At 43.2% G+C, this 25066-nt stretch overlaps 2 protein-coding genes across 3 annotated transcripts in view; both read right to left on the bottom strand.

Annotated features, from left to right (window-relative positions):
* Nucleotides 1-2883: 2883 nt before the first annotated feature.
* Nucleotides 2884-16266, bottom strand: PLPBP (pyridoxal phosphate binding protein). Its single transcript, XM_054997806.1, has 8 exons — nt 16158-16266; nt 13216-13323; nt 12170-12205; nt 10590-10665; nt 8099-8233; nt 7040-7182; nt 6849-6947; nt 2884-4707 (listed from the first exon to the last, which is right to left on the bottom strand). Exons 1-8 carry the CDS (start codon nt 16251-16253, stop codon nt 4570-4572), a joined length of 831 nt encoding a protein of 276 aa, XP_054853781.1. The 5' UTR covers nt 16254-16266; the 3' UTR covers nt 2884-4569.
* A 3694-nt stretch (nt 16267-19960) lies between these two features.
* ERLIN2 (ER lipid raft associated 2) overlaps nt 19961-25066 on the bottom strand; it is a 34054-nt gene continuing 28948 nt past the window's right edge. For both annotated transcript variants that reach the window (XM_054997577.1, XM_054997576.1), the window contains exon 12: nt 19961-25053. In XM_054997577.1, the coding sequence (XP_054853552.1) occupies nt 24865-25053 (189 nt within the window). In that variant the 3' untranslated portion in view covers nt 19961-24864. The remainder of the gene's footprint in view (nt 25054-25066) is intronic.

The following is a 25066-nucleotide window of genomic DNA, read 5'->3' as shown; positions in this document are numbered from 1 at the left end:
TTTATATTCCTCCGTCAGTACAGCATAACCTACCCACTGCTGCCCTCTCGATCCTGATGAAGTCTGTTTGATGCTGCCCAGCAGCTGAGATGTTCATCCAGGGGTCTTCCACAGGTACTCCCCTCTTCACAAAAGCAAGACCTTCTTGGTGGTGGCACACTGCTTCTTGTGAACTCCCTCCCTAAGTGCATTTGAGGACCTTGTTTTATCTTTTCTTAGACAAAACCCATTCCTTTCCTCTGAGACTCTGAACAGCATTTTCTGTAATTCTTAGCTATTTGTTAATTTTTTAAAAAGGCTGCATGTCATTTCATTTTCAAGGTTTGCAAATGACCTAAATGCCATCCAAAGTTCAGCTTTACTGATATTTTTTTGATGTGTGGATGCATGGGTCTTAACCCCAGAATAGGTCCCCCTCCTGCAAACTATGATAAAATTCCTTACACCTCAGATTTTTTGTCAAGGTTTCTTATCAACACTCTGTACCAGCTCAGAGGTTGTAAAGGGTTTCTATTAGCTAGCTAGGAGAGTCACTTCTTTTTCCTTTTGAATGCCATCAGTCTGATTTCTGTGATCCACGTTAAACCCTGTGCAGTCTCACACATGCAGAGAGAGAAAGAGAGGAGTCGGTCCCCACTCCTCTAGAAAGCGTACGAGTGGTGGGTCCCCTCAGTAACAGAGGGAGATGCAAAGGGCTGAGCTGCTCTGTGAAGCAGCAAAGAGCGCCAAGCTCTCAAGCTGCTCATGCCCTTTTAATTGACTAGTTGGTGAAAATAAGTTAAAACTGGGAGTGGGGAAAGAAGCCTGGCTGGTCTGGAGACCCAGGGAAACAATTTTCCTCTTCCTACATGGGCAGAGATGTGGGCTTACTAGTCTTACCCGTTTGGTGTAGTGGTTAAGAGCAGCCGGACTCTAATCTGGAGAACCAGGTTTGATTCCCCACTCCTCCACTTGAAGCCAGCTGGGTGACCTTGGGTCAGTCACAGCTCTCTCAGAGCTCTCTCAGCCCCACCCACCTCACAGGGTGTTTTGTTGTGGGGATAATGATAACATACTTTGTAAACCACTCTGAGTGGATGTTAAGTCATCCTGAAGGGAGGTATATAAATTGAATGTTATTGTTTCCTCATGTAACTATGATTATAATTCCCCAGGGTTCGTAGAACCCGTAACGATAGCTGGGGCTATCATTGCACAGATTCAACTATTTATACAGGTACCAGCTCCTGGGTATTGGACTCAGTGATATTCAGACACTTCTCTTACTAACCCAAGCCAGGGAGCTGAGACTTCTAGAAACTTAGACAACAGTGCCACCCATGGCACAATTTCAGTATGGCTCAGCTCCCTTTGAAACTCCAGTATTAAGGTGACTTTCTCCACAAGGCATCTACCCGTGAAAGAGTCCAAAGCAGCCTGTTTCTCTTTGCTCCACATAACCTCACCCAACCCACAATCCCCCCTCCACTTCTTTTGCCAGTCTGCTTTCTTCTCCTCCTCCATAGCAGGCCAATACATATGACACAACTGGCTATTTATTGTATGCTTGAATTAGACAACATGTTTATTTTATGGATGATTGCAAAGTTCTCATCCCTGCTCTTTCAACCTAATAAAATTACTCTGTTTCATTTCTCCCATGTTCAAATCAAACCTGATGATAATCAGTGTCTGTACCACGTGCCATTTTATGTAATGTCTCCCACTATGTGCACAGTTTTCAGTCTGAGAACTGCTAAATCATTATTACAAATAAAGTACAATGTGTAATGCTTGGTGCATATTGCACGCCGAAATACCAAACTGGATACACGTGACCAGTGAATTTATAAAACCAGTGACAAAACAGAGAATCAAATTTATCAAAAACATAAAGAAGCAGAAAAACAAAGTAAGGGATGTTTGCCTGTCCCTAATTTACATGCAAAGGTGAGGGAGGGGAGCAGGGTGTGAACTGCTGTATCACTGCACAAACAACTTCTGTGAACAGATTTCATTTGCAAGTTGTGCATGAGAGGAGCCATTTGCCTGAGCCAGTAAAAGTGTGACAGATCACAGTGCAGTGACTGGAACACTTTCCATTTCTCTCAAAGAGAAACTGCATCAGCAGTGCCTTCCCAGAGTGTTAACTGAACCCTCCCCAGCTTTTTTCCACCACCATTAGGCTGTCCCATGCTCTTTACTAATCTCCCAAGTCACAGACTTTTCCATTCAACGAAGCTTGTGAACTGAGTGGGATTGTGTTAAATATAAATAAATATAAATTAATACAAATATATAAATAAATAAATAAATAGCATACTACTGGGCTGAGTCCTACTCCTACCCTGCCAGTCCACTAAGTGAAACATTTATGCCTTACCCTTTCTTTTGGTTCAAGTTTGAGTCCCAAAGAAGGAAGGCTCCTAAGGCTGGAGGGAGCCAGTTGGAGGATGGTTAGATCTACCCCAGTAGGAGCAAGTATAAAATTCAGGTCAGGAAAATCACCCTTAGGAGAACCCTGTTGCAAGATTTTCTCTCCGGCTTCCTAATGCAGCATTAGCACAATGATCAAGTATTGAAACTGTTCGGCTACAGCTGGGTATTCCAGGAGCTGTATACAAACAAGTCCATCAGAACAAGAAAGCCAGTGTTGTGTAGTGATTAGAGTACTAGCTTTGGACTTGATGACCAATTCAAACTCCTCTCATGAAACTTGCTGGATGATGTTGGGCCTACCTCATAAATTTGTTGTGAAGATAAAACAGAGGGAGAAGCATACCCCAACCTCCTTGAAGGAAGGGTGGGATAAATATATGACTGATAGACAGAATAGCTGTTTGTGCCTGAGACAGCAGCAGTCTTCATTCACGCCTTTCCCAATGATTCACGACAATGGGAACATAAAAATAACATCTTTAATAGCTTTGCAACTGGCACAGATGTTACAGTATTCTGATCCACAACTGGATTTATTCGTAACACAATGAAAACACTGTACTGTGGAACTTCAGGACAGTTTGGACTGCACTCACTATTGCACCTACACAGCAGGGACCTGACTAGACTGGACGTTCATCATTTGCAGTTACATTCAGTTACATCCAGGAAGTCAAACAAGCCCCACTGCTAGATTAAACCAAAAAGACACACACCAGGCACGAAGCTTTTTGCTACAGGGAAGAGGACAAAAGAGTATTTCTACCAAGAACTAGAGTTGTTTTAGCAGCACGCTGGGCCCTAGAATAGATTGTCGACAGGTGAGTTACAAAACAGATTCCACTGTAAACATTTTCACTGAGTGGGGTGCCGCAAAGACAGAGATGAATGCTTGGATGAAATCTTAGTGAAGCAAGAGACACGGCTGCTTCAAATTAAATTTTAAGATCTTGGAGCAATATGTACAGTGGTGATCCAACTCATTGTTCTTCCTACCAAGAGGGCACAACATCTGGAATATCATTGCTTTGCATTAACCTGTTGCCCAGGGTAACCATTCCTTGCATATGAGCCGCTTGCAGACCCACTGCTCAAGCTGTCTTACAACACACACACACACACACGCATCCAGAAAAGTGTGCAAAAGAAAAAAAAATTGTGGGCTGCTGGATTTTGTTTTGGATTGATATACAAGCCTGCTTTACACCACAGCTAGTGCCTTTCCTCCTGAGTGGGGGAGGCATTCCAAACAAACTTTCCAGACATGGCAGCCTCGCAGTCTCCCACGTGAGGTAGGTGAGCCCCATTTCTCATATAGGGGACGCAGGCACAGTATGGTTAAATGACTTGGCCAAGATCTCACAGCAAGTCAGCTGTAGAATCAGGGATTCTCTGCTTTGGCTAGTGGAAACGTACTGCTGTCTAGCAGAACGACGTGCACCCATGAAGGTGGGGAGGGAACAGTTTAATAACGAAAGAAAATAAAGTGATATGTGGCTAGTGATCGGAGTCGGCAATGCCAGTCTTTGGAGGACAACTTCGACCCTAAAGATCCTTCACATTTTTCACCTCTGTGGCTCAACAACAACCCCCCTATCCTTAGCTTACACTTGTGAGTGCATCCTCCCCTCTCTCTCCATCCGCGCTGAGCAGCTATTAAAGTTCTTTAGTGTGGTTAAGGGTCTACGAGAGACTGCAGCAAGGATGCTTCAGTCTACATGCAGCATTTTGGGGGGAAATGTGACAAAGCCTATCAGAGGCACCCCTGCAAAGGAGGGATTTCTGCCTCCAGGAAATGAGAAAGCCCACTTCTCCGATGAGAAATGTACGACGATGATGGCTGGAAATGGTATTATGCCCAGACCTAGTAGGGCTTAAGTCAGCTGGTTATCCAGTAGAGCTATCTAAAGTCACTGTAGCTAAGGTACCAAAAGTCACTTGTCAATCACAGGTGTTGATTTGCTGGTTAAAAAAATCCAATTTCTATGGATACACAATAACAAAGTTACAGGTAACTGAGGCGCCTGTGACACCTTCCAATTACCTGATAGCGCCCCACAGCTGTCAGCACAAAGGGAGAAATTCAAGTGCATAGTAAGGGCTATATGAGCATATTCCCTCTGGTGGGGGAATCTCCTTAGCCTTCTTGCATTAGTATTCCTGCACAGTCAAGTTCTCCAGTTTTCCTTTAATTTCTCCTAGGGTCTTGTCACTGGAAGGCTTATTGGAGTAATCACGTTCACCGAAGATTGTACTTCCAATTCGAACATTGGTGGATCCAACTTCAATCTGCATAGAGAAAAAAAGTCTATGGTGATGCTTGTTGCTAGATGATGCTGGCTTGCTGCGCCCCAGACAAAACCACAATTTTGGCAGCACGTAACTGGAGTTGTCCACTGGACTTGTTGCTCCAGCGGCTGATGAGCTGAGGCTTCTGATTCCTAGATCTCTGTTCTTGCATCTGTAAAATGGAACAGCAGCAGCCTCCCACCCATGCAGGTCTTCAATGTGACTATAGCCTTTATATCTAATAGTAAACGGGCCTGCCCCTTCTGCAGATGGCAAATGTTGCACAATGGAGTTAACTACAAATAAGGTAGGGGGCTCTACCTACTACTACCTATATTTAAACAAAAAAAAAACCCATAACCAACAGAAGGAAACCTGGGAAAGGGGATGAGATTAACGCTAGCAAGGTTCCAGAAAAAGTAGAATGTAAAGAGAAGCTAAACTGTCAAATAAAGGGGAGGGAAGAGAGGTGGGAAATTAATCTCTCAGGGGCTTGGGCAAGCTAGAGAATCCTGGAAGGGAAGAATATGCAGAGATTCTAAGCCCTGCCCATGCTCCTTGCAAACTCAAGCTTGTAAAGATTCTAATGCAATTTAAGCAATTCTAATGCAATTTATCACATCCAACCCCCTACTATAAGAGTATCCTCCACCTTATCAGACCTCATATAATATCAAGTATTGAATCAAGTTCACCCTTCAGATTAGTGGTATTCCATCTTTTCACCAGGACCTGCCTACCCCACCCCCAATTTTTTTTATTGTATACGAGATTTTTTTTCACACGTGGCAGTCTTTTCCCTTCTTTAAGAAACAAACAGCCAGCCACCTGTACTATGAGTACCCATCTTAGTTCAGAGGGCAACCCATTTGTGGATTTCAATTCCAATCCAGCTGCCAAAGAACCAATGCTGTGGACAACAGACACACATACCAAGAGAAGAATACAGCTCTCTTTGTACGCCTTTAGATAACATTTTGTATTGATTTCCCTGTTTTCATGCTGGGGCTTGACAGCAGACAATGGATCTGCTCTGGAGTCATGGTCTTGGTTGCATACCTGGGCATCTGTGGTAATGGTGGATGGATAGGCCCCAGTTTGAGAAATGCATGTGTGTATATGAGAGAGAAAGAGACAGACAGAAAAGGCTCACCCCATTTTCTCCACCCCACATGGAGAAAGTCAGGGCATCATGCAGCTGTAGCTCGTGTATCAGACTCCGGGAAAATAAAACCAAACGTCTCCCAGGTTTTTGTCTGTTTTGATCTTTCGTTTCGGTAGCAGATGAAGACTAAGGTTCTAAATATGGGAAAGGAGAGCTTGAGGGGGGATTTCAGAGAAAAAAGAGAGCTTGCCGTGATGGTTTGCTTTCAGTGACATTAAGTCGAGATGAGTGGTTCTCAGCCAATGGTTACACATACCACTGGTGGCACAGAGAAGTAGTCTAGATAGGATGCAGGGTTTTCATGACAATTACTAAGAATTCACTCTCCCTCAATCTCTATGTCCACCTGCAAGGGTCTGTTATCACCTGTTAACCTTATGTACCATTGATTATCTACTTGCGAGTTTCAGCATGCTGGCCCTTGGAGTGTCTCTGTCCCCCTGCCCACTAGCGTCTTTGATGTGCTCCTTCAAGCCGACCCTACCTGGCAGGAATTATTCACTCTGCTTCTGCAATTTTTTACGTCCTTATAACTTACCATAAATGGTAAACATAACAACAGAATTCCCGTAATCATATAAGTGTGCTTCTTGGAAAAAGTGGGCTTTTTTTTCTATCATGGCAAGACCCAGGTTCCTTAACAGACTGACTGGTGAGACATATGATATGAAAGGTTGAGAACCACTGGATTAGATGATGTGAATGGAGGGCAGGAGGAAGGAGTGGAAGGAGAAGAGTGCATGAAGCCGCCTTATACCAAAATCAGAGATATCTTTTCTGACCTCCAGGGACTCAGGAAGAGTTCCCTGGTTCCAGGGTTCAGGAAGAGAGCGGTCTTTCCTGGCACATACCACATAAGACCTTTTAAGTGGCGATTTCAGGGACTGAATCTGCATGCAAAAAGCATGCTCTGCCCCTGAGCCACAGCCCCTCCTAAAGGAGTCCCTAAGTAGCTAAGGCAAGAAGACCGACTTACTGCATGCTGAAAGTCTGTCGACATCCCCATGCTCAGCTCAACCTTCTCAACTGGGATATGGAGCTTTTCACACACCTCCTGACGCAAGGAGATCAACATCTGAAGGGAGACAGAGTGCAACTCAGTTTTGCTCTCCAGTTCCTTAAAGCTTGGGTTTTTGAGTATAAGGAATCTTTCAAGATTAGTCATACCTGGAAGTCAGGATTGGGTCCTTTACTGAGGTCATGTCCAAAGCTGCCAATAGTCATCAAGCCCATAAATTCCAGGCTTGGACATTTCTGAATGATATGTGCCACCGTTGTTACTGTTTCACCAGGTGGCAGGCCATGCTTACCTGGAAAGAGAAGGTTAGCAATGATATAGTGGAAACGGATAAGCGCCGTTCACCCAAGAGATGATCAGCCTCTACTTCCCTTGGATATTAACCTCATCTCAACATGCCTTCAGCTAAGAAGCTCTAAAAGAAGCAAAACCGAAGATGATGTGCTAGTTTTCCCTTTTTAATGAACCTCTTGAAAACTTTCAGTTCACGACTCTTGAACTCCAGATTCAAGCTGGAAAGCTAACCTTGTCCCTGGTATGATGACTTCTGCTGGATCAAACCAAAATGTTTAGTCCCGCATCCAGTTTCCCTTAGTGCTCAAATGCCTCCAGGAAACCCACATACAGAGGCATGAAGGCAAGCTGGTACTCAGAGAACGGTACTCATTCTTTCTGAATACAGAATACAGATGTTTCCTTTAGCCTCGGCCCGTCTTTCATGAATTTGTCTCACTCCCTTTTAAATCCACCAGAAGCCAGGGTCTACCACTGCACCTTGCTGAAGCTGATTCCATGGGTTAATTCTGAGCAGAGGACAAACACCTATTTTTGATTAAATGGCCCCGCATTTTTAGATTTGAGACAATGCTAAATTGTTCAGCTTTACAGCTCTGCTAGTTCAGAGCTTGCAAACCACCGCTGGTTGGCATAATTTGATGTGCTGGCCTTTGTGATAAACAATGCTCTCCGATGGAGAAAATGAAAAGGGGGAGAAGAGAAACAAAGGCTTCCACTGGAAAGATTTCTCCTTCTAGCAAAGCAACACTGAGAGATTAGATCGGTGCCAGACATTATTCCTCATTCATGTATCAAAGACAAACTGTCTGAATGGCAGCAGCTCTTTACAATGAGGATGACAAATTGGTTCATGTGCTCTCGGGCACCTGAACACAATTAAGAGGCACATGAAGAGCATCCTGGCTACTTACTGTCCTCCCCGCTGGTGTTCACTTGCACCATGATCTTCAGCCTCTCTGAAGAGCCCTTCTTCTGCCAAGAACTATTCACTCTATCTGCCAGTTTCACAGAATCCACCGTTTCCAGCATAAATAGGTTGGGAACAGCTAGACAAATCAAAAGAAATATCAGCAATATAAACCAAACACGAAAGATGAATGAAATGAAATTAAAGATGTCCACTTTCCCCTGGGGAAACTCCCTTTATTGGCCTCATTTTGTACCAACGGGATCATTTTTCACCACTCTTGCATGAGCAGCATGGATTAGTCGCTGCTTGTCCCTACGTTGTTGCAGAAGCATTTTGCAAAAACACAAAGCACAACAGAAAGAACGCTATTGGCTGATGCATGATTCCCCTAGAGGAAAATGTTTGTCTTTTCATCTTTCTTAAAGCACTGGTTGGTCATCACAGAAAATAGCTGTTTACTTGCTGTCTGAAGATAAAAGTATACGTTAATCTGATGCCTTATTTGCAAACGCATGCAAAGAAATTTGAGCAAGGTATGTGGGGAAACAGAACTAAAGATACTGTTTTTCTTTTAATGTAAATGATGCTCTGACTAATATGGATATATGTACATGATTTCTCCATTCTATTAATGGGTTTAACTTGTTTGTAAGTGAAGTTTCTGATTTTTACCCATGATTTTAACCTGTTATGAAATGGCCTTGGTGCAGCAATGTAGTGTTGAATGGTTAAACTACACATGACAGCACAGATCCAGGAGTAGAATGCTCTTAAAGCGGACAGCAGCCATATGGTACGTGTATGCTTCTCCCAACAGGGGATGGCAAACAGGTGAAATAAATTTACTTTGGTGTGTGTGGGGGGGCGGGGGGCGGGGGGGAGTACCACATGGAGGAAGGAATTAAACCCCCCATGCCGCCCCACCGCACTACTCCCACACACTCATAGGGGCTATCTTTAAGAGGAAAAAAGTTAAGGGATTGCAGATCCTCCACACACCAAGGGACCTTGTGGGGAGATCACTCACAGGAGCACAGAACTGTAGTCCTACCAAGGCAAAGGCAGGAAACAACAGAAGTAGAGTGGATGTCCTGTTAGCCAACCCTGTCCTTTGAACTCACTAAGACAGAAATACGGCCTTATTTTGTTAAGCAAGCCCAGTTATGTTCTCCTCTTCAGAAGCATAAGGCCCTAAACCCTGCCATCCCCAAAGTGTTGCCTGCGCTGCTCTAAGGAGATCTCTCACGTTTGCCTTTTTTCAGATTAGTTTAGCCCTCTTTTTGGATAAGAGAGTAGTCCTGATGGTCATTTTGCTCACTTCTGGTTCCAAGTTACCAAACTAGTGACTAATAAATTCTTTTTTTAAAAAAACACAAAGCAGAAAGAAGGCCACCGTTGTTTCAATGCTGGGCTACTCTCTCACCCACCAAAAACTGATTCTCACGGGCAGCCATACAATTCCCCAGGGATGATTTAGAAACCTAAGGGGGACAGTTTCAAGTGGGTAACCATGTTAGCCTGAAACCACAGAACAAAATTTGAGGCCAGCAGCACCTCAAAAGGCTAACAAAATTTTCCAGGGAATAAGCTTTTGTGAGTCAAAGTTCACTTTGTCATATACAAAGGGCAAATCTAGGGGGACGTTCAGACCTTTGGGGAGCAAACCAGAAGCATGCGGGTGTCTAGGCAAGCACTTTCCTCCACTTTTACAGTCAGAGAAAGAATTTTTTTATACTCCTTGCCCCTCCCTGTGTACAAAATCCTAGATTTCTCCTCTAGGCCCCTTTTTTAAAAAAAGCAGCTCATGGCAAATAGGAATCAAATTGAACATTAAGGAGTTGGCTGATGGCCATCAGGCACAAAGGTCCTGCTGAGTGCACACCTGACATCTGTGCACCATATGCATCTTTCATAAATATACCTATATAAAGTTGCCTTATCTGGAGAGCTGCTTTCATGTCCCAAACCCATTTGTGGTTTGGGATGCATTTGATGATAATGCTGGGTACTTGATGGGTGGTAGTGGATTAAAGGTTAAGAATCACTGGTTTGATTATCAGTGTGTCCAGGCCAGAAAGCATATGAGAAAGGTGCCTGCGAGGAGGGTATGGTTTCCAGATGGTTCAGGGAAGCATGTCAAACACAAAACAGCAACACGGACCCAATTGGACTCATGGGAACATTTTCTTCTAATCTCAAAAAAAAAAAAGACATCTATTGGCCAGACATTAAGCACTAACAAAGCCCATTGCCAAGACCTTCTAAGAGAAGTGTCGCAAGAGTCCAGCTCTACACCACCTCCCTCCATTAACATCTTGCATTGTGCAATTCAACCGCATTCCAAAATTAGTATTAATCTGGCTGAGTCAGAGTCAGTAATGCTGGTGTGTCCCACTAAGCCTATTACAGAAGGTCCCTTCTCGCCACCCTCGGCCCCCAATCACGATCAGTATAGTGCCTTTCCAATTAGTATAGAAAGAACTTAAAATTACCAATCAGCTTGTTAACGTTGTTTTTCTGAAGGTGGCCTATGAAATGCCATTTGATTTCTGGACAAGATGACAAGATCTAGAGAGAGACACACACAGTGAGCTGAAGTGTGATCCTAAACAAACATTTGGATTGAATGATGCATTCCACATTCTGTTTTGGGGGATACACAACTTCATTGGATGCCTCAAGATGCATGATCAGTTTTGAAAGTAGTTAGCTCAGCACTGCTAAGTCTTAATGATCTCTGCTGAGACAGATTCTATGACTCCCTGCCAGGACTGGAAAACTGAAACATTTCTAGCCCCCCTGCATCGAATATTTTTGAGCTAGAATCAGTTCTGTAAAGTGGCCAGAAATGGACAGAGATGGAAAGTTGCACATTCCTAGGCATCAGCAGCCCATCTACTTGCACACAAGTGACCCAAAACCTGGAATTCCCCCCCCTCCCCCCCGGCCAGATAATTAGCTGTTACTTCATGATGGAATCTCTGATCTAGTTATATTTAAGAAAAGATGGTCTGCGGTTCCATCTAGCACAAAGGTCCATCTAGTCCAGCTTCTTCTGTCCAAGGCTGGTCAGCCACATGCTTCAGGAATGCTGTCAGTAAAGCATAAAGGCAACAATTCTCTGAATGTCTTTTGCCTCCAGTAACTGGTGCTCAACAGTATAATTTGCAAACGTGGACGCTCCACTTAACTATCGTGGCTTTGAAACATTGGCCGGTGCTGCCCCATCCACATGGGAAGTTGCCCGCATTCTTCTGCATCCCTGCAGCCCGTTCCAACTCCCCAGAAGACTGTCCCTGAGAGGTCACCGGACCTGCACAGAGGAACAGCCACCTGAACTAGCAGGTTGGAATGAGAAGATACTAGGTGGGAAATGGTTCCTTCTCTGTTTTCCGCAAGTGGAAAAGGAAGATTTCTTTCCCTTCTATTTGTCTTTTTTGAGAGGGCATTTTACAGTTGTTTGGAGCCATGAAATGATTGCTATTTAAATCAAGTCTGTGACTTGGATGGGTGAGTTAGTATTTCAATTATTTTCACCTGTTGCTAGTTTATAGCCCGCCTTTCTCACTAAGACTCAAGGTGGATTACACAGTGTAAGTCAATGCAGATTTTTAATGCTGACTTAAAAACTGTTGGCATATTTGGGAATGCTGCACTGGGCTTCCCAGGGGAAAGCCAGTATATATTTAGTAACTGTTGCTTGGCCTTTTCTGAACATTCAATTGACAGCAACAGAGAAATGCAGCAATACAACATGAAGGTACTGTTGAATGTTCTGCAGCTTTGAGAAAGAGGCATCTTTACACACGAAGCGTTTGTTGAAGCACATGCAATTAACTTACAGGTTTATTATATGGTCAACATACCTTTCAGTAATACATTCATTGAAACAAAATATAGGAACTGGGCATGTTTGATTAACATAGCTTTCTCAAATTCCAGGATCTATTCTCAATGGGTGTATTCAAAAAAAGTTAGCTTCTTTTCCAGTGCCGTTAACTTAGAGTATGCACTGGAAGCATACTGGACAATTTTCTGCAATCAAAGTGATTTAAAAATGCAATATACTTACCCTAGAGTCTGATGCCTTTTCTAGTAATTCTTGAACCTAGAAAAGACAGATTTTCAGATTTGGAAGGCTCTCCCTCTGTGCAGAGCCCCATGAGTTCTGATCACCAGACACAGTGAATGAATTTCAAGTTTGCCAGGCTACACAAGGCAATCATGGCTTATAAGAAGTTTCTGTAGCACAGTCCAAGACAAGGAATATCCTCGTACCCATAATCTCTTCATCAACAGTTGCTAACACAAATGTCCCTGTGCACAAAGACATAGATTGAACTGCCAACTACATCCAAAGCCACTTTGACCTGCTGCTGTATCTGTGGATACACAGTCAAATGAAATGGTGTACTCACCACCATTTGCACCCCCCCACCCTCAAGCATTGTCTAGGTTACAACCACATTTTATCATACCATACAACTCAAGTTATCCAACCATGCTACATGGCAGTAATATTAGATTGAGGGAAAACGCCTAAGGCCACACAATATAAAGAAGAATTCTCATATGAGATCAATCACACCTGAAGCTACATAGTAATGGAAGTGATCTCGTATCAAAAAGAGAGGCAAACATGTGCCAGGTGACTGGAAAATAAGGAGCAACCACCACCTTATTTGGAGTCATCATCCATGTTAAAGAACATCAGAGTCCCACAAAATACAGTCAATATTGTGCCATCCCCATATCCAAAGGGTGTGGCATCAACTCACAAGGCAGGAAGAAGCCAATTCAAAAAGTAAGAACAGTGAATGGAGTCTGTCAGTGCCCCAAAATATATTGAGCTAAAAGTAGGTTGTTCTCTGAAATGCCAGCTGTTAGCATTTGGGTTGGAAGAAAGCCTAGAAAACTTATGAAAATGGAGCAGGGGCCACACAGAGGCTACAAGAAATTAGGGACTTAGAGATGGCAAGGAGGAGAGAGAGGGAGGAGAGACAAGTAGTTGAGCAACACTGGGGCAGTCATTCAGTGACAGGAAGAACCAAGGTCAAAATGGGACAGGATGTGCCAGAACACCTTTTCTTTTCCACAGAAAAAGGAAGATATACTCACATAGTTTTCTCCAAAGCTGCGCTGACCGTGGTTGTAGGCTTCTATCACCATTTCAGCAGGTTTTGTTTTACTGACAGCTACGAGACGAGGCTGTACTGCAGGCAAGCTCTGTTGGCCCAGGAAGAAGTGATCAGTGGACAAACTGAATACACGCATCTCTGTGGATGAGTTGACACATCCAAACTCATCACTTGATCATTGACAATGTCAAAGGACAATTGATGCATGTGAAACCAGCACAGAGAGGTTTGCAAATTACCTCATTTCATCTTGAACGAAGTTCCTCTCAATGAAGACAAGTTCACACATGCTATTTTGAGTCACTAACTGATGAGGCACCAAGCAACGTATGTACTCATGCTAAGAATGTTGTAGCCACATTTTTTTTAAAAAAAGTCTTGTGACATCTTAGCGGCTAATGAGTTTATTGTAGCAAATGCTTTCATAATTATCTGGCAAAATGGGCTCTGGTGTATAAAACTCATGCCACAATAAATGTTTTAGACTTTTAAGATGCCATGAAACTTTCTTGTTTTAGCCTGAAGCTGGACTTTAACTCCAAGGAATTACAAGCTGCATAGAAACCAGAAAGCTTCTTGACAAACTTTATTTAACTTGTTTCACATAAAAAACAACCATAATTTTGAATTGTCTAGAATAAATTGGCAGGGGGAGGAAGAAAATGGATCACAGGAGACAGGTGTACCACTGACCAATTGCTGGCAGACCATCTGGTGTCTGCTAGGATTATTGCAGAGAATGCTAGGTTGGATATATGTTGGGTAATCTTTTAGTTTATATCATGTATTCACTAGCTGACTGTTACTGATTATGTGTGGGTGCACATCCACACAAAGTCAGTGTTGCATAGTGGTTAGAGTGTCAGACCAGATTCTGGGAGACCCAGGTTTGAATCCCTATTCTGCCATGGAAGCTTGCTGGGTAACCTTGGGCCAGTCATACTCTCAGTGTAACAAGGTTACTGTGAGGATAAAATGGAGAAGAGTGACGTAAGCTGCTTTGGCTCCCCATTAGGGAGAAAGGTGGAGTATAAATAAAGGAGATCAAATACTCACTGAAACCATAACAAATTTCTAAGTGTGGAAACTAAGCAAGACGACTCATTTTCCCAAGAACACTAAAACCTGCAAAAAGGAGATGGGGAGAGAGCAACATTTTTTCTGTCTACCCGCCTGGACAACTATCACCTGATCTCTTCCCTCTCATACTCCATCAAGGGCCAATCATCCTGCAAAAGGGGAAGGAGAACAAACACAGCCTCTTTCACTGAGCAGCAGTAGAAGAGTTGGGCACTACTGTTATCAGTATGGTTTTGTTCTTATATGTTAACGCTGCACAAGTCCTTAAAACTAAGCATCTGGGATATAAGCATCTTAACACAAAAAAATTTAAATATAAAGTATACTGAACAAATTAGAAGAATGAAAAACAGGAGATCACTCTTCATGGAATGAGGTTGAAATTGGTCCCCAATTCCTTATTCAGGAATGAGAGCGTAAAAAAGGGAGGAGGCTTTGGACTGGGAAACGGCATGCGTGAGGAACCAGGAACTGTGAATAAGTAATTGGGACCCTGCAATCAACTTCCACCTTGTCTTAAAGCATAAGGTCCTAGCAGTGATGGACAGATCACTGAGCACAGGTTGCTGCTGGAATTCTTACAAAGAATCCTGACTAGGTTGAACTTTGATCCCATCCAAGAGGGTATTGCTTATGTTCCCAATTAGGACTGAATATTCAGGATCATTAACTAGTTACATTTCAAGGCCAACAGATGCATCATAGCTTATGTTATCACAGGCCAGCTGACAACAAGCGACCAACAAATTTGTCGTAACTATCAAGTGGCCACTGTTATGTCTTAGCAATGTTTTACTTTATAAATTTAACACATATTCATGGGAATTCTAGCCAAAACAAGAAAAAAAGACCACACAGGACTGAGTTCAACTATCTCAAACACATCCTTTCCAAAAAACATACCCTCCAACATATCCTCTGAAGACACAGCATATATACATTTTCTAAATAAACAAGTATTGCAGCCAAAAACAGGGGCATGCTTATTTACTCCCCAATTTTTACATCTAGGGCCACTAGCTAAGCTCTCCCTCCTCAAGTCCACAATGTTGAAAGCTGAATTCATTTCCTCTGCTATCACCTGGCTTCCACTAATCTAAAAGATAGGTTTTTTTCATTCCTCTTTTTAGTCAAAGAAATACTAGCAAAACACCTTACTCATAATTTTGTAACAATTTTGCTTGGTCCTCATAAAATGGGAGGGTAGTGAAGCCTCCCCTGAACAAATTAACACCAGTTCTGCAAATGCAACTATAGGAATTCTTTCTTAACACTTAAGTGGTAACAATTATACCTTAGTAGTTAAGAAATCTCAACTATATATCTTGTTTTATAACTTTAACTTACATCCATGGGGGACTCTAATTTCAGAGCGGGGAAAAACGCAGCTGTCTTTTAACATGTTCAAATAATACCTCAGCGGCCCACAATAGGATGGCATGCTGCACACTGTATTACAATGCCTTAACGCTCATGCACTTTACTCGCATGTACACTCAAAAATGCAGCAGTAAAATGGTTGGAACTATAGGCTTTACTGCTTTACTGCTATGTACTGTCTGTTGCTGTAAGTATGAACAGGGGTAGTTTCAGTGTTGTTTAATTGTCATTCTTGGAATTGCTTATGCTGTTCCAGCATTTTGTCAACTCTGTATAGGATTTCTGCTGGTTTTAAAATTTTGCAAACAGCAGAAAGCTGGCCCTATTCATTGGAGGTCGGGCAAAAACGCCATCCTGAACTCCCCTCGTAAAGCACAAATTCCTCCCAAACAACTTATTCCCTCAGACAACCGCCTCCCGACTCAGTATGGCAACCCCCGGCGAAGGTAAGCTTCCCCTCACCTGGGGCCTCCGGGCCGCTGCTTGCTGCAGCCGCTCCTTCACCGCTCTGAGCGCCAGTCCCAGGCCTTCCCCAGCAGCCATGCCTCCTCTCCACATTCCCTTCCCTTCCCCGCCGATTAATCTAGGAGGAGCCTCGCCAATCTCCTCCTTAGGCATCTTCCGCCACACACCCTACTCGCCTTTTAGTGCCCAATCATCGTTCAGTTTTGAGTCCTTTTCGCCAATGAGAATGGAAAGAGGAGCCGATAGGAGGCGGGCGTAGGCCTGCGTGCTGGAACTGGAAGGGCGTCCATTTTGAAGAGGTCGGGAGAAGGCTATGGGCCGAAGGGAAAAGCGGCCGCGAAGAGGGCGCATGCGCATGAGCTGGAATGAGCGAAAATGGTATTGAATGACCAATAGGCTGCCCAGTAGAGTTACAACAGACATGGTAGATTCTTAAGTTCAGAGAGCGTTGCCAAAAGAAAAGGGGGGAAAGGGCAAAACTAAGAGCGGTGCGCTGGTTCCATGTCCACTGCAACCCTAAACACAGGCACTCCAATCTAAGTCCATTGATTTCAATAGGCTTAGACGGCAGTAAATCTGTTTAGGATTGCCCTGTTGTAAACCCCGTGGGATTTTGTAAGGCTTGCTTCTAATAAGAATAGAAGTCATTTACAAGGCTACAGTAGACGGTTACATAGTAATAAATCCTATCAAACTGTAGGATTTACTTTTTTATGTAGGATCAGGCATGCATAAAATGGAATGCATCGTTACAGTTTTTATGATTTTTACAGATTATCCTAAACTGTAGTTAGGGGAGAGGTACTTGTGTTGTGAACATTTAAGACCATTCGTTTTGAGAAGATACAGGCGGATTAAAATTTTTGTTAAAATTAAATATAGGTGGATTAAAAAACATAAATTTGCTGAAGAAATGCCTTGCCTCAATGAAGAAAATGTGATCTAGACAGGACTTGTTCGTTGCAATTGCCTGTGATCCTATTGGAGAAAGGATTTGTGATTCTGAAGCCTGAACCTGGGTTCAAATTCCAGATACAAACTAATGGAGAAAGGTGATTTGGGAAGCCTCCCTCTTCCCCTTGGTAAAACAGCAATGGGTGTGGTAAATGCCTTTAAGACATAGCTAACCCCTGCTGGGGTTTTCGAGGCAAGAGGCTAACAGAGGTGGTTTGCCATTGCCTGCCTCTGCGTAACAACCTTTGTCTTCCTCAGAGGTTCCCCCATCCATTTACTATGGCTAGGGTTGCCAAGTCCTGGCTGGGAAATTTCTGGAGATCTGGGAGGTGGAGCTTGGATGGGGTGGGGTTTGGGGAGGGACTCACATTCCCCCCTCCTAAGCTGCCATTTTCTCCAAGGGAACTGATCTCTGTGGCCTGGAGGTCAGTTTTAATTCCGGGAGATCTCCAGCCACTGCCTGGAGGTTGGTAATCTTAACTATGTCCTACCCTACTTAAGCTTCCAAGATTGGATAAGACTTGCCTGGGCTAGTTGCATAGTGAGTTAAATTACAATCATCTGGTCCACCTCCTAGGAGTCACACATATATTAACAGCACCCGTAGCTCCTGAAGAAGGTCCAAAACAAGAGTGGCAACTAGAAATATACCGTGAGCATCTGTACAGTGCCTCTCTCTCCCTGACAAGAAGATCAGAGCATGCTGTCCTTCACTTGCAGCAAAGCTTCCAAGGCAAAGCTATACCTTACAAGTAGGTTTGGGCCCTGGTACTTTCCTAGCACTGGCGGTCTACAAAGTAGGGTGAGTAGCAGTATGAACCAAGCCCAGGATCTCCACCCCCCATACCTTGAGGAAGCACCCCCGCCTCCACAAAAGCTGGCTCCTAGAAAGCTAGTTTAGGTGGGTTGTCACCTTGGCCATTGTGGAAAGCTGGATGACTCCATTTGCAAAAATTGTTGCACGCCAGATTTCTTTATGCCACAAGCTGATCACCCAAACTTCTGTAACAATGGAAAGTGCCCACCGACATACACACAATCCCATGTTTTTATGCCTTTTTATCCTGCCCTTTCTCCAAGAAGCTCATGTCAATGTAAATGGCTCCCTCTCCCAATTCCCTCCCCACACCTATCCTGTGAGAGCACATGACTGACCCAAAGTCCCCTAGTGAGTTTCGTTGCAGAGTGGCAATTTGAATCCAGCTCTCCCTGGTCTTAGGCAAACTAAGGGGTGCACTGCTGGCCTTGGAGGGTCTGCCAATACGTAACAGCAGTTATCACAGCCTGACTTCTCTCATTTGGTGGCAGCATCAGCCACTTTCCTTGGCCTACACACCACCACCACAGCTTCATGCAGTGGCTCCCTGTCATGCTCCATCCACACACTAGCCAGAGAACAAACATTGGGAGATTCTGCATACTGCTTCTGCTGTTCCCTCATTTGCCCAACTGAGCAGTTAAGGCAGTCTTGTGTAGTGGTTAGAGTGTCAAACTAGGATCTGGTAGAACCAAGTTTAAATCACCACATTGCCATGGAGCTTGCAGGGCGACCTTGGGCCAGTTGCACCTCTCAGCCTAACCTATTTCACAGAGTTGTATGAGGATAAAATGGAGGAGAGGAGAATTACATAAGCTACTTTGGGTCCACACTGGGGACAAAGGTGGAGTATAAATAGAGTAAATAAAATAAATATGGAGAGGAACACTGCAGGCAATTATGCTAGTGCACTGGCATACGTTTGTGCATGATTCATTGGTGGAACTCTGGCAACTGTTCACTTCTATCATTTCCTTTTTTGTAGAGTCTATGAAATCCTTTAGACCAATAAAATGCTTAGCATTCCCTTGCACTGGTTATTCCAACATGCCACCTCCCCCTTCAATATACCTTAACTTAAATATTTATTTTGAAGAGTCGTATTTGGTTCCATTCTGAGCCACAATTGGTTCCAGAGCCGTAGACAGCAGAGCCCAGAAATGATGCTCAGCCACCCTTCATCTCCATGTCCCAGCTGGGTCTGAGAGAGGGTTGACTGGACAGCACCTTGCCAAGAGTCCCAAGATCTAGAACCAGTTCTGTGCACAGCTGCACATACAATGCAACAGCAAAAATACCTTTTCCATCTTCATTTATCTCAGGAGATGGCTCCCTACCTTGACTTGGCTGATTTGGCCATATAGATGCATACCACAGTAATTGCAAGGCTAGACTATTGTAATGCACTCTACACATCTGCCCTTGCCATTTTACAGCCATGCCATTAATTATGGATAATTTACCAGGTTCTATTCAAGGCACTAGTTATCACCTACAAAGCACTTAATGGCCTTGGACTGACATATCTATAGCACTGCCTCTCTTGCTATGCTCCATCACGATAGCTTTGCTCATCTAAGCTGAGCTTTCTGAAGGTACCACACTGCACATGGGTAAGACCAGCAACTGCCTGTTCACATACATCCTCGGTGGTGGCTCCCACCTTGTGGGGTGGCCTGCTTGAGGTTAGGAAGGTGCACTCAGTTCTATCAGGCTGCAGAACATGGAGGAAAAATGTTCCAGATGACATTTCTGTGCAGCAAATGGTACGCTATAATGGAGTACCTGAAGAGGGCTAATCGGATCACGTGTTTAGTGTATTTTTCTCACTGCATTTGTAATTCATTTTCTGCATTATGGCATGTTCTACACTGCTCTGTTTACATTGTTTTCTAATTTTGCACTCCTAGTCCTATGGAATATCCTATTGGATGTCTTATGCTGTCTGATTGTATCATTTTTATGCTTTGTAATCTGCCTTGAGTCTTAGCTTCCACAGGACTACACAATAATGTTGATACTGATCAGAAAAGTGTAGAACATTTTATTCTGCCATTATAATAAATAATCAAAACTGATAAGGTGGTTTAATCAGATGCTAAATTTTCACAAAACTAACCATCCAAGAGATCAATACATAGCAGCATCTTTGCAGGACAGACTCAAAATAACATTTGCTGACTCTCCCCTCATTAAAGAAGTGTGTTTTACACAATCAGTTTTTCGCAGGAAAACTTGCATACAGGAAAAGGGGGGGGAAACAGTGTTTTGTTCAATTAATGGAAATACACAAAAGAATTATAAAAACAATTGCGCACAACACCAACAGTGGGAGAGAAAGAATCCTCTTTTTAATAAAGCAGTGATTATGCTAAAATGTCCAGCTTTATAAAATCTGCATTCTCAGTACCTAAGGTTGAACAGAATTTAGTTTTCTGGAGAACTCTAGTCTGTATTTTTCACATTATTATTTCTGCTTCTCATTGAACAGTGGTTTAAGTTCTGTATAATGAAGTTCTAATAAAAAACCCCTAAACATTTATTCTAAGCATTATTTTTTACAAGAGTCTCATAAAATTCATATAATACACTTTGGCTTGCTGGAATTTAGTTTTTGCTAGTAAGAAAAGCTTTATATAAGAAAGACTCACTATAATGTTACCAAGGTTTTACTCAGAGCAGAAAGAAAAACGTCATCTCCCCTCCCTCAGTTTAAATGTTTCTCTACCTGATTTTCACATTTTTATTCATGCATAATTTTATTTGCCAGCAGCGTTGGTGTGAAAGGCCAGAAGGGAAAAGTGGCTTCTTTCTTTTACTGCAGTATTGGTCATTAATACACAATTGAAAGTTCAGACAGACGTGAAAAACAGCTACAGACCAATTTTATCCTCTAAATTATTCCAAACTTTTCATTCTATGTTAGAATCATTTTATACCATGTAGTGCAGACAGCTGCTGCTGTGTTTAGATAAATGTACAGTCCCGGGGGAGGGAATAACCACATGGCAAACAGAGAAGACCACAAGAAGAATCCAAGCTTAGTGTTGATAAAATCCTGAAGGTTTACTTAGCACTTTGATGACTTTTTCCCAGATGATCAAATGTGTGGCTATGTAGGTAGGACAATGACAAAAAAGACAGTCTTGCCTAACTGATGAAAACTGGGGAGGGGAGCAAACCAAAATAGAGACGAAAGGGGTTTGGAATATCAAACCAGCTCCCATTCCCACTTACACATTCTTTAAGTCAGCATGCAAGTGCATCCTCTGCCCATTCAAAGGCAATGCTTAAAAATATAGATTACAGTCACATTTTCTAATCCACTTCCCTAGGCCTTTGAGACTGCTTCACAGAAGACGTCAGTCCATACTCTGTTATCAGATAAGAGTTAAGAAGGAAATGTTCACTGAAGATATACATGCAGATCTGTGAACGCTAACGTTAGGTCCCAAAGAGCAGTAATTGGATCCAACTCAGTTAAAAATGGCACTTTCTCTCTTTTGCTAAAGGAGTGTGCCTTCTGGTTTTGCAAGCGGTGATGGCCTTAAATTCTGTTATGGAGTAATTCACACTTCATTGTAGCAAAGAAAAGAATCTGCGATTTATTTGAGAAATGGCTGTTCTGCACATGTAAAATTTCCTTTCCCATCTGCTCTGTTGTGTATGAACTTCAACTGAACTTCATACTCAACTGGATCTTATGGACTACTTTTATTTAGGTGGCAAACCAGTGTCCAGGTTACACCCTTTTAGGGTGCAGAAGAGGACTTTACTTGCCTGAATATTTTCTCCATACTTAGTCCCTGCACTGAAGAAAGCTAGCATGTCAGGGAAGGATCCTATACTAGTGTTTTCACTGACAAGGTAATTTTCTAGGAGCGAGGATTTTTATTTTAAAAAATGAGCATTCAGTTGTGTGAATACTCCCCTGAACACTCAAACAGTATATACTCCTGACACTGGTTTGCTACCAAGTTCTAATACTAAAAGACAAAGATCTGTTCACCTTGACTGCAAAGCTAGGGGTTACTGGACTTCACACTCGTGTTCATGGTGCACATAAAGACGTCTATATTAATCAAACATACAACAAGGGAACATCATCAATACGAGATCTCATTTGCTTGACAGAATTTTGGGTAACCTACTTGAATTGTGAAAACAAAAAAAATTAAAGAGATGCAGCTTTGTTATAAATTCACTTCCACATCTGGCAAAACTTCGGTGACATTTTCAGATCATTTGCAGGTTCCATGTTACAAAGATTCTGCCTTGCTTGCCTCTTTACAAATGGCAAGTTGGAAAACATCATCAGAATTAGCCCAGCTGGTGCCATCACTCCTCAAAGTACTGTGAGTGCATGGTACTGTAACCTTTTACCAGGTTGACTGAACCACCTTTTTGCATATACCGAAGAGCAGCTACCTGTGAGAAGCATTCCTTAGCACATGTGGCAACCACACTGCAAAGGCATTCACATCTTCAAGCCACTGGTTCTAGAAACCAGCATGACTTTTCAGTTGAGCAAAGATGTAAAGTGTTTGAAAGAGCATGGTCTAAAAGGGTAGGGGGGGGGGGGAGGCTTTCGAAAACTGTCTTTTGTTCTGCATGATTTTAAAGCAGCTATGCAGTGTGATTTAACATAACTATAATGTAGGGGGCCAAGATAATTCTGAAGTCCCATCAATCTGCACAACAAGAGAGAAAGCACAGAACCAAACCAGTGACATCAGTCTACCATCACCCTTTCCTGGGGGCAGATGAGTTAGGCCACAGTTTGAAGTGGCATCTGCTTGCAGTAATAAGCCATTTCAAGGATCACAGCTTAAAGCTTTTTGGCACTTCAGTACTGTTTGAGCAGTGAGAAATTATGGCGCACTAGCAACAATGCCACAAGTTTTAAGACAATCACCCTGTCCACAGTTTAAAGGCATGTATTCAGGATGCCGAGAGGGATCAGTGTAACACACACACACACACACACCCATTCCAATATTTGTCAGCTAGATGCACACTCTACAAGAATGGAGGGCTTTGCTGCTAAGCTGATTTGGTAAGTCTTTAGTAAGGATGATTAAGGCTATGCAACAGTTCTGTGCAAGGGATCTTTAACTGAATGTATCTGTGTCCTACTGGTCTGAGGACTGCAGCTGAAGTGTACCAAATACATGCATTTAACATGGAAGAGCTGTATCAACAGTCTCACACTGAACTTGCTCAAATCAGACTGACATATAGTAGCTGGAGAAATTGAGAAGCTTTCTAAATCTCCAAGTCTGATACTTAGGAAGAGCTTATCTCAGAGCAGTCTCTTTACCAATGGCAGTCCCTCCAGAATAATCAGCTTACCACTTCCAGTCGAACAAAGGCATCCAATCTAACGAGGTGGTTTTTGCTACTGATAGAACGGACCTGGAAGTGACATCATGATTTGAATCCTGCTCAAAGAAAAGCAGAGTTGATCAGTCAAAAATGTTTCTTTTCACACACACTGCTCGTGAGACCACTTCAAAAAGCCACCTTACAGGAGCCCAAATCATGTCAGAATGGGTGCAGAGTACCACCATCCACCACTGGTTGGTAAAAATGCACAAAATCCAAGACCTTAAATTCTAAGGAATGCCTTCCTCTAGACGTACACTGCAACAAGTTAGTCTAGAAGAAACGCAGAATCTGATTGCTGGTTTACAACCTAGACCATGCCCGGGCAACTTATGACCTGCCAGCCATGTATGGCTGTCCTCTAAGGTCCTAATTGGGTTTCCAAGTTTTTGTTATCTGCTTGGATTTGCAAAAGAAGCTTAGAGTGTCAAGTTTCAGCCACACCACTATATATAGCTGGTGGAATGCATTCAGTTTGGGAGGTTAAAAGTTGGGCAGGCCTGATTTAGAAAGAGCTGCAACCCAAAACATCTGCAGGCTCACCTCCATTGAGTTACATAAAATTCTTGGCGGCTCACAAACGGCACATCCAGCTGTCTAGTTGTACAGATTTCTGTGCTCTAATGCATTTGCTGTGTCCCTGGAAAAGATGGCAGCTTTTCCCCCTTGGAGACAAAAAATCGTGATGTTGGAGGCGAAGGTCTGTGCCCTGCCTGAATGCTGGTTTTCCAATTGTCCTCCATCACTTGTGTGCACGGGGAGGAGGAAAGTGGAAGCGGACGGAAGGCCTGTGGACTTCAGACACATTAGATGGATGCATCTGGAAATAAGCACCATTTGGACAAGCTATTAGTGTGGAGCTGTTTAATGCTATGAATCTCCGTGCCAAGTCTGGACTTTGTAGTGTAGCTGTGTTTTAAATCTGAAACATAGCACCTTTCTGAAGAGCGGTCTGTATGTCTGTAACATACGCGACAGGTGAAATCCAACTCTTAAATAGTTCAGGTCATTCAGGAAAAGCACGTGGCAGTTAAGCTGACAGTCTGGTGCATGAACTATACAAAATAAACAATAAAGCCCTCTAGTCCAGTGAAGTAGAGAGAGAGGGAAAAAATGCCTAAACTTACTGGAAACATGATTACCTGCTTGTTGGATTACATCTGTTGCATGCAAAGTGACACCACAGCTTTTGACCCCACCAAACTACCTCCCCAAAGAAACTGAAGATGCTTGTTTGATTGAAGCAGGATGCTGAGGCAACCAGAGAAGAGGAACACCGCAGCCCCTCGAGTGGAATCCGTGGTGGCCTTCTCAGCCTGCACAAGGAGAAATGCAACAGCGAATCCAACTGCTGAAAAGAAGAGTTCCAGAAAACCCAGAGGAAGCCAAATACTTTGTGCACTTGCAGCCAGCCTCAGAGCACAAAGGTTTGCCTGCTGGTTCTCCAGCATCTTGAAAGATTGAGAAATCACACCCAGGAGAGACGCAAGGAGTCCATGACACTCAACTGGACTGAGGCCGAGCTGCTCCCTTTGCCCAGCTTTCAACTCACAAATCCTCTCCCACTCCTAGCCAGTTTTCATCCTTGAGTTCCTCGGCCTGCCCTTCAGAAGGCCTGGCAGTGGTCCCAGAGTGGTCCATAAACATATTGGGAATGTCTTTGCCAAAATAGATCTTGCTGTTGGAAGCGACTGCTTTGTATTTCATTAGCTGCAAATATTCCGGGGTAAGTTTCAGCTGCAACAAGAGG

Source organism: Eublepharis macularius, chromosome 14 (genome assembly GCF_028583425.1).
Source record: "Eublepharis macularius isolate TG4126 chromosome 14, MPM_Emac_v1.0, whole genome shotgun sequence".
NCBI lineage: Eukaryota > Metazoa > Chordata > Lepidosauria > Squamata > Eublepharidae > Eublepharis > Eublepharis macularius.
The sequence above is the reverse complement of the archived record's forward strand: the minus strand, read 5'-3'. Positions and strand labels throughout refer to the sequence as shown.

What these genes read in the sequence shown, in the direction of transcription:
- PLPBP (XM_054997806.1), bottom strand. Translation starts at nt 16,253, where the DNA reads ATGTGGAGAGGAGGCATGGCTGCTGGGGAAGGCCTGGGACTGGCGCTC. An exon ending in CAGCGGCCCGGAGGCCCCAG is followed by an intron (nt 13,324 to 16,157) that starts GTGAGGGGAAGC and finishes CTGGGCCAACAG; the next exon opens with AGCTTGCCTGCAGTACAGCC. An exon ending in GAACACCAGCGGGGAGGACA is followed by an intron (nt 7,183 to 8,098) that starts GTAAGTAGCCAG and finishes TTCTCTTTCCAG; the next exon opens with GTAAGCATGGCCTGCCACCT.